The following is a 10,151-nucleotide window of genomic DNA, read 5'->3' as shown; positions in this document are numbered from 1 at the left end:
ATCATTTGGGGGAAAATAGTTAAAATAAAAATAAAAAATGTATACTTGCAATAACCTCAATACATTTTTGAATAAATGCAAAAATGTACTTTTAACACGCGCTTAAGTTGTGTTTTTTTCTATATACACTTAAATGTTCATTACACATCCCATTTTATATTATTTAATTATCTTTATTATTTTAAGTTTAAAAGTGCTTTTAATTCCTTTTTTGTGTTATAGCTGAAATCTGTATCGCCATATAAGTGTTCTATACGGGTCGATATCGCACATTTTTGCTATTTTTAATTTTAAACTGCGGCCCTCTTCAATAGCCCTGTTCTTCATCAACTTCCGGTCTATCCTTTGATAATACGTTTTTAATTTTGTTTGTTTGTTTGTTTGTTTTATGCCTTTGTTGTCACAGAAAACTTAGGTATAGTTTTTTTTGTACAGCCCCCCCGAAAAAAAACAAACAAAAAAAAGTTTTTTGAACAGTAACACAGGGTTTGAATATTTCATGAAGTGGTTCTTTGGCGTACCACTAGATGGAGCCAAGAAGCACTGACCCAGACCCTGAAAAAGGTACCCGTTCAGTTTTTATTGCTTGATACTGTACCCGTATCTCAACTTTTTTGTAAGGGGCGCTGGAAGACGGCAGACCCGTCAGCGATCCTGTTCTGTCTCCCTGTAATGTTTGATCCTGTTCTGTCTCCCTGTAATGTTTGATCCTGTTCTGTCGCCCTGTAATGTTTGATCCTGTTCTGTCTCCCTGTAAGGTTTGATCCTGTTCTGTCGCCCTGTAATGTTTGACCCTGTTCTGTCTACCTGTAATGTTTGATCCTGATATGTCTCCCCGTAATGTTTGATCCTGTTCTGTCTCCCCGTAATGTTTGATCCTGTTCTGTCTCCCCGTATTATTTGACCCTGTTTTGTCTCCCTGTAATATTTGATCCTGTTCTGTCTCGCTGTAATGTTGATCCTGTTCTCTCTCCCTGTAATGTTTGATCCTGTTCTGTCTCCCTGTAATGTTTGATCCTGTTCTGTCTCTTTGCAATGTTTGATCCTGTTCTGTCTCCCTGTAATGTATGATCCTGTTCTGTCTCCCTGTAATGTTTGATCCTGTTCTGTCTCCCCATAATGTTTGATCCTGTTCTGTCTCCCCGTATTGTATGATCCTGTTTTGTCTCCCTGTAATGTTTGATCCTGTTCTGTCTCTCTGTAATATTGATCCTGTTCTCTCTCCCTGTAATGTTTGATCCTGTTCCGTCTCCCCGTAATGTTTGATCCTGTTCCGTCTCCCTGTAATGTTTGATCCTATTCTGTCTCCCTGTAATGTTTGAACCTGTTCTGTCTCCTGTAATGTTTGATCCTGTTCCGTCTCCCTGTAATGTTTGATCCTGTTCTGTCTCCCCGTAATGTTTGATCCTGTTCTGTCTCCCTGTAATGTTTGATCCTGTTCTGCCTCCCTGTAATGTTTGATCCTGTTCCATCTCCCTGTAATGTTTGATCCTGTTCTTTCTCCCTGTAATGTTTGATCCTGTTCTGTCTCCCCGTAATGTTTGATCCTGTTCTGTCTTCCTGTAGTGTTTCATCCTGTTCTGTCTCCCCGTAATGTTTGATCCTGTTCTGTCTTCCTGTAGTGTTTCATCCTGTTCTGTCTCCCCGTAATGTTTGATCCTGTTCTGTCTCCCCATAATGTTTGATCCTGTTCTGTCGCCCCATAATTTTTGATCCTGTTCTGTCTCCCTGTAATGTTTGATCCTGTTCTGTCTCCCTGTAATGTTTGATCCTGTTCTGTCTCCCCGTAATTTTTGATACTGTTCTGTCTCCCTGTAATGTTTGATCCTGTTCCGTCTCCCTGTAAAGTTGGTTCCTGTTTTGTCTCCCTGTAATGTTTGATCCTGTTCTGTCTCCCTGTAATGTTTGTCTGATGTTGAATGGGATTGTGGCGTGTTAGTAACTTCCTGTCCTCGGTCCTCCTCAGACTACGCCTTCGCCACCCCGGTGGAGGTGGACGCTCTGGGACGCTACCTGAGCCACGACGTGGGCCGGCGAGGACGCCGGGGCCGGAGGTCGGCCCCGGCGTCCCTGCACTACCGCTTCTCGGTCTTCGGCCGGGACGTGCACCTGGACCTGGAGCCGTCCCCGGTGGTGGGCCGGGCTTCACCGTGCAGACGCTGGGCTCGGAGGGCGTCGCCACGGTGACGGAGGGCGACGCGTTCCGGGGCTGCCTCTATCAGGGATTTATTCGGAACCTGTCCTCATCCTCGGCGGCCCATATCCACGTGTTCGGGACTGGTAAGTCTTTAAGTAGCGCCGGGTGAAAAACCTGTCGTGGCTGTAGGCAACCTCTTGTCTTTTATTGATTTTTTGATTTTTTTAAATCAGTCAGCATCCAGCAGCTTTTCCTTTGCACTTTCTCATGCACTCCAAATCATGATCAAATACATTCCTGGTTACACAATATGTAAATAATAGTGATGCAAGGCTTAATAATCATAAACGGTGGTAAAATGCCACATTTAAATCACGGTAAAACCGGGACTGACTCTTTATTTCCTGGAAAGGAGAATGGATGGATGGATGGAACTTAGCATACTTGCCAACCTTGAGACCTCCAATATCGGGAGGTGGGGGGTGGGGGGCTTGGTCGGGTGTAGTTGGGGCGGGGGGGGGGGGGGGGGGGGGGGGTGTTGGGGGCGTGGTTGGGGGCGTGGTTATTTACAGCTAGAATTCACCAACTCGAGTATTTCATATATATTTCATATATATATATATATTTATATATATATATATATATACGTATGAAATACTTGACTTTCAGTGAATTCTAGCTATATATATATATATATATATATATATATATATATATATATATATATATAATTATTTTATTTACATAGAAAAAAAAAAATACTTGAATTTCAGTGTTCCGGTGGCTATCCATTAGATGGCAGTATTGTCCTGTTTAACTTCTCCGTTCATGATGAGTATATCATTTCGGCCACCGTGTTCAATGGAGAAGTCTGTTCTACAAAGTTCTGTTCTAAGTCTGTTGTAAAAGCCCTAGATGTTATGACGTCATTGGCAGGCAAGCTGTTTATATTGTGGGAAAGCGGACGTGAGAACAGGCTGTCCCCACTCAGTCTCAGGTCCGCATTGAGCTGGAGGGGGCGTGGCCTCCAGCTCCGGCTGAATACCGGAGTTTGTCGGGAGAAAATCTCTGCCGGGAGGTTGTCGGGAGAGGCGCTGAATACCGGGATTCTCCCGCTAAAAACGGGAGGGTTGGCAAGTATGGAACTTAGTGATCACACAATCACTTGCTTCAATCAACAGGTCAGGTATCTAAACTTGCTCATCAATCTTTTAAGTATTTCCGGTATTTCCACTGCCAACTAGTGGCCTGGCATGCACACTACAACAACATTGTTTTGCCATGTGGGAGTAAACTTGTGAGTGTCCTGATTTGAAATAGTCTTCAGTGTTGTTCCAAAGCTCGGAGCGGAACGGGGGCGACGTCCCACTCTGTCTATATATCCAAGTACCACGGTCTATGTTGGTGTTGTGAGTCTGCTAAACAAAAGACTTCGGCACTCTCGCCAAGAGTCCTTGGATTAAGTGCAAACGAGGAGAGGAGTCCATTGAGGGGGAGATTAGGGTGGGATTACCAACAATGGCGGGCCGGAAGAAAAGAGGGTGACATCATGAATGGCCAGAGAGAGAAAGTGTTGTGGGAGGATCCTACGACGCTTTGTCCCGCTTCGGACTCTCCAGGGAAGGCCTGTTGGTCTCCTCCGAGAGAGACGAACTGTTGGTGTCAGAGGGGGCAGCCTCCTTGTCTGCCGGGCTTCTGGACGTGAGCGCGCCAACAGATGGAAGTCTTGTTATTCATGAGGAATTAAGAGCAGGGATTTGCCGCAGCAAAGCCTCGTTAATTGCACCGTTTTTTAATTATTTCTCGGGACGTCCTTGAAGGCTCCGGTGGAGTGTCAGTCGCCAAGAGAACCACACTAAGAGGTCCTCTCATCTGAACTTGTCGCGGACCTCCACGGTCTCCTTTCTGTTCGCCCATGACAGAAAACATATTTATGTTTTATAGCCAACAAAACCTACTTCAAGAAGTACTTGAAAAATGCAAGGTAAAGGATTAAGTACCGTAGCCCCCCTCCACTGCCGCCCAGTGAGTGATCTGCAGCCAGTGCTGGCTGCATTTGTACCTGTCTACTTCCTGGACACAACAGCTAAATTGGGTCGCCGGGGCGGCTTCATGAGCCGAGCCTTGGACTTGCATCTGCTCCCTGGTGGTCTGCAGGCTGACAGTGATGTAGTGCCCGCTGTTACATGCCAGCTTCAGAGGAGGGTGTGTGTGTCCTTTGTTTCTGATGCGAGCTCTTTCCCGCACAAGACTAATGGCTTTGTGGAGGACTTGAAGTGGCCACTGAAAGTTGTGCAAAGTGAGCTCCTACATAAATGTGGCCTACTAGTACTAGCGTCACCTCTTTGCCGCCTGCTAGACACACACTACTTCAATACAACTACTCCAGGCTATATACTACTATATTATGTCAAGCCAATGGGCAATAGAATTCCCCACAGGGTCACTCACTGGCAGATCATTCTGTTATGGTTTGGTGAGCGTCGCTTGCAGCGTGACCCCACGGATGCAGGGAACGGCAGGCATAACACAAGTAAAACTAGATTTAATTGCACCAGGAAGAAACACATACAGCACACCAAGCAACAGTTTACAGAGTAGAATTTGTCCAGCACTGAAGGAGGGAACCAGGTGGAACTAGCAATTAGCCTCAGGTGTGCTGGTACAAACACAGAGACCAAAGAGGAAATACTGACACAACAAGAGCACCAGGACAGGAAGTGATTCTAAAAAAGAAGTAAATAACAAAACAATAATAGTCCATAAAGGATCCTGACATAATGCCCCCTCCCCAAAATAACGGATTCCAGAGGTTCTAGGACAGTCCTTAATGTTAACAAAACACCCAGAACTAACAGGGGACAGAGGGAGGAATGGCGAAGGGTCACCAAACTGCGCCTTTGTCTCAAAGGGCCGACCAACAGTCAAGGCCATGTGTCCCCGCAACTAGCGGGGAAGAAGCCAGGTATCGGTGAAGGGTGGAACACTACTTCAACATACCCCACAACTACTTGTGTACTACTCCAGGATATATATTCTACTATTATGTCAAGCCGATGGGGCAATATAATTCCCCACAGGGTCACTCACTGGCAGGATCATTCTGTTACGTTTGGTGAGCGTCGCTCGCAGCGTGACCACGGATGCGGGGGAACGGCAGGCAATAAAACTAAGTTCAAATTGCAACAGGAGGGGGGGGGGGGGGGGGGGGGGACAGCACACCAAGCAACACCAGCACTGAAAGAGGGAACCCGGTGGGACTAACAATTAGCCTCAGGTGTGCTGGTAAAAAAGACAAAGACCAAACAGGAAATACTGACAAAACAAGTGCACCAGGACAGGAAGGGATTCTAAAAAAGAAAGTGGATAACAAAACAACAATAGTCATAAAGGATCATGACATAATGCCCCCACCCCCAAAATTACGGATTCCAGAGGTTCTATGACAGTCCTTAATGTAAAGAAAACACCCAAAACTAACGGGATATAGATATAGATTTATTGGTCCCCTTGGGGAAATTCATTTTCACTGCCGTACATTTGAACAACGGAGGGAGGAATGGCGAAGGGTCCCCAAACTGCACCTTTGTCTCAAAGGGCCACCCAACAGTCAAGGCCATGTGTCCCCGCAGCTCGAGGGACAGGAAGAGGTTCAAGCCCATGTCCTGGCCGTTGCTGCATGGACTGGCCACCGTTGTGGCCGACGAGAAGAAGAAAGATAAATGCCAGAAGGGCGCTCCTGCAGCAGGCGATGAAGACGCGCGTCACACAGGCGCCTCTGTAGCAGGCGAGGACGGCGAGCAGGCTAACAGACTCAGGTGACGACCGCACTGTGAGAAAAACAGGTGACACCACCGAGGGAGAGACAGGCGATGGCCTTGCCAGAATGTCGGCATCATGGACGAGCCCACCGGCGCACAAGAGAAAACTGCTAGCGACGTCGCTGATGAAGTCATCCAAGTAGGGAGAAGGAGCGACGTGGACACCCTCACTGGAGCAGGATGTAGCTGTGCCTCCCCAGGTGCACAACTTCTCATAGCCCCCCCCGGTCCCAGACGTCCCCAAAGAGTCCAACAGATGACAGGGACGGTTAAGGGGGAGCTTGAGGGAGAAGCACGTGGCCATCAGAGCAAAAATCTTGTCAAGCCGCTGGGCAATAGAATTCCCCGCAGGGTCACACACTGGCTGGATCATTCTGTCAAGGCTTGGCGAGCGTCACTTGCGGCGTGGCCCCAAGGATGTAGAGAACGGCAGGCGGGATGCAGGTAAAACTAGATTTGATTGCAACAGGAAGCAGGGAACAAACACAGACAGCACACCAAAGCAACAGTCTACAAAGTGAAATGATCCAGCACTGAAGGAGGGAACCGGGTAGAACGAAATAGAACTGTGGAAGTTGCCCTCCCGTGGGTTTTCCTGATCACGACAGATCCTCTTGTGAGCCCGGTAGTCAGGTTTGACAATTGTTTTTATTCCTGCACACGCCACGACAGCACACTGCTCTGCGACTTTTCAGTCCTTGTTTTGAGTCTTTCTCTCGGCGTCTCTCTCTCTCGCTCCAACTCCCATTCCAACCATACTTGCCAACCTTGAGACCTTCGAATTCGGGAGATTGGGGAGGTTGAGGTGGGCAGGGTTGGGGGGCGGGGTTTGGTGGTAGCGGGGGTGTATATTGTAGCCCAGAAGAGTTAGAGATGCAAGGGATTCTGGGTATTTGTTCTGTTGTGTTTATGTTGTGTTACGGTGTGGATGTTCTCCCGAAATGTGTTTGTCATTCTTGTTTGGTGTGGTTTCACAGTGTGGCGCATATTTGTAACAGTGTTAAAGTTGTTTATACGGCTACCCTCAGTGTGACCTGTATGGCTGTTGATCAAGTATGTCTTGCAGTCCCTTTCGTGTGTATGCAGAAGCCGCATACAACATGTGACTGGGCCGGCACGCTGTTTGTATGGTGAAAAAGCGGACGCGTCGACAGGTTGTAGAGGACGCTAAAGGCAGTGCCATCACGGCACGCCCTTAATATTGTTGTCCGGGTGAAAATCGGGAGAAATTCGGGAGGATGGTTGCCGCGGGAGATTTTCGGGAGGGGCACTGAAATCCGGGACTCTCCCGGAAAAATCGGGAGGGTCGGCAAGTATGATTCCAACTCCAACTCCAACCACGTGTCTCGTCCGGCTGCTGCTAATAAGGGCGACAGGTGATTAGATAACAAGCCCCAGCTGGGCAATCTACTCACCTGCCGCTGGCTTCGAGGCCGGTCCTTACACACCCCGCTCCGCGGCAGGCCCGCAGACCACGCCACCCCTCCACAAGAACTAATTAACATTTAGCATCAGGTGTGCTGGAATCTAAAAGAAAACGGTGCTTCAAAACACAGAGACCAGACAGGAAATACCGACAAACAAGCTACATAATTAGCGGAATAATTCTTCAATGTTTACTCCCAAATAATGAAATAAATGAATATTATAACAAATGGTCAATTTTCTTTTGAGCTTTGATGAGCGTCAGAGTTGCGTTAGCTTCTCCAGTCTGGGAAGCTACGTGCCGTTAGCTTGACACTCCAGCGCCATTAGAATGACAGCTGAAGTGTCGCTAACAGGTCGCCGTGTGAGCATGTCCGAGAGTCACGCTCCTATTTCCATTTGTATAGACCGCCGAGTGAGGGGTCCTTGTGTCTCCCCCCCCCCCCCCCCCCCCCCCGCTGGCTCCTCGTGGTACAACCCGGGTGGGTGGGGGGACGACTCGTGTCCCCTTTTGACGTGGCTTGTTAGCGCGTTTGCTAACATCAACAACAAAGGCTGCAGCCCGGCACCCTGCTGTGATCCTTAGCTAGTTGTTTGTGGGAGAGAGCCTTCAAAACAAACATGCTTCTTGTGATGACAGGATCTTACTCATGTGGACATTCTTTTAAAATCAATAGGGTTTAGCGTTAGCCCCGCCCACTGACTTTGATTTTTTTTCTTACGTTTTAATGTTTTGTAGTTTTTATATACAGGTATATTTTTTATTTGAACGTTTTATAGTTTTTACGTTAACGTTTTAACGTTAACATTTTATAGTTGTTATTACAGTTTGATAGTTATTGCATTTTGTATTTTTTAATGTTTTTAATGTTTTGTAGTTTTTATGTTATTAACATTTTATAGTTTTTATGTTATTAACGTTTTGTCATTAAAAATATATTTTATAGATTTTATGTTAACATTTTATATTGTTTGTTATTAACGTTTTATATTTTTTATTTGATCAACATTTTATAGTTTTTCTGTTAATGTTTTGTAGCTTTTATATTAATAACATTTTATAGTTATGTTAATAACGTTTTATAGGTTTTATTTTATGAAATGTTTTTAATATTTTGTAGTTTTTATGTAATTAACATTTTATAGTGTTTATGTTTTTAAAGTTTTATCATTAACAAAAATATTTTATAGATTTTATGTTAACATTTATATTGTTTGTTATTAACGATTTTTATTTTGTATTTTCTCAACATTTTATAATTGTTACGTTAACGTTTTATAGTTTTTATATTAATAACATTCTATAGTTCATATGTTAATAACGTTTTATAGGTTTTATTTTTTTAACGTTTTATAGTTTTTACGTTAACATACAACGTATGTATACATATATGTATGTATATACGTATGTATGTATGTATGTATGTATATGTGTGTATGTATGTGTATATATATGTATGTGTGTATATATATATATATATATATATATATATATATATATATATATATATATATATATATATGTATATGTATGTGTATATATATTTAACGTTAACATTTTATAGTTGTTATTACAGTTTCATAGTTATTGCATTTTGTATTTTTTTATGTTTTGAATGTTTTGTAGTTTTTATGTTATTAACATTTTACAGTTTTTATGTTATTAACGTTTTGTCATTAAAAATATATTTTACAGAATTGATGTTAACGTTTTATATTGTTTGTTATAAACGTTTTATATTTTTCATTTTATCAACATTCTATAGTTTTTATGTTAACGTTTTGTGGCTTTTATATTAATAACATTTTATAGTTGTTATGTTAATAATGTTTTATAGGTTTTATTTGATCAAAATGTTTTATTTTTTTGTTAACGTTTTATAGTTTTTATGTTATTAACATTTTATAGTTTTATGTTATTAACATTTTGTCATTAAAAAAGATATTTTATAGATTTTATGTTAACATTTTATATTGTTTGTTATTAACGTTTTATATTTTTTATTTGATCAACATTTTATAGTTTTTCTGTTAACGTTTTGTAGCTTTTATATTAATAACATTTTATAGTTATGTTAATAACATTTTATAGGTTTTATTCTATGAAATGTTTTTAATATTTTGTAGTTTTTATGTAATTAACATTTTATAGTGTTTATGTTTTTAACGTTTTATCATTAACAAAAATATTTTATAGATTTTATGTTAACATTTTATATTGTTTGTTATTAACGATTTATATTTTTTATTTTCTCAACATTTTATAATTGTTACGTTAACGTTTTATAGTTTTTATATTAATAACATTTTATAGTTCATATGTTAATAACGTTTTATAGGTTTTATTTTTTTAACGTTTTATAGTTTTTACGTTAACATAAAACGTATGTATACATATATGTATGTATATATATATACGTATGTATGTATATGTGTGTATGTATGTGTATATATATGTATGTGTATATATATATATATATATATATATATATATATATATATATATATATATATATATATATATATATATATATATATATATATATGTATATGTATGTGTATATATATTTAACGTTAACATTTTATAGTTGTTATTACAGTTTCATAGTTATTGCATTTTGTATTTTTTTATGTTTTGAATGTTTTGTAGTTTTTATGTTATTAACATTTTATAGTTTTTATGTTATTAACGTTTTGTCATTAAAAATATATTTTACAGAATTGATGTTAACGTTTTATATTGTTTGTTATTAACGTTTTATATTTTT

General features: G+C 41.4%; 1 protein-coding gene across 1 annotated transcript in view; it reads left to right on the top strand.

Annotated features, from left to right (window-relative positions):
• Positions 1 to 1,908: 1,908 nt before the first annotated feature.
• LOC133665337 (A disintegrin and metalloproteinase with thrombospondin motifs 18-like) overlaps positions 1,909 to 10,151 on the top strand; it is a gene marked incomplete at its 5' end in the record, with an annotated part of 121,263 nt that continues 113,020 nt past the window's right edge. The window contains 3 exon segments of the mRNA XM_062070609.1: positions 1,909 to 2,137; positions 2,140 to 2,258; positions 2,260 to 2,280. Coding sequence (XP_061926593.1) covers positions 1,909 to 2,137; positions 2,140 to 2,258; positions 2,260 to 2,280 — 369 coding nt within the window.

This window comes from Entelurus aequoreus, linkage group LG02 (genome assembly GCF_033978785.1).
Source record: "Entelurus aequoreus isolate RoL-2023_Sb linkage group LG02, RoL_Eaeq_v1.1, whole genome shotgun sequence".
NCBI classification, from domain to species: Eukaryota; Metazoa; Chordata; class Actinopteri; order Syngnathiformes; family Syngnathidae; genus Entelurus; species Entelurus aequoreus.
This window is presented reverse-complemented; position numbering and strand designations above follow the sequence as displayed.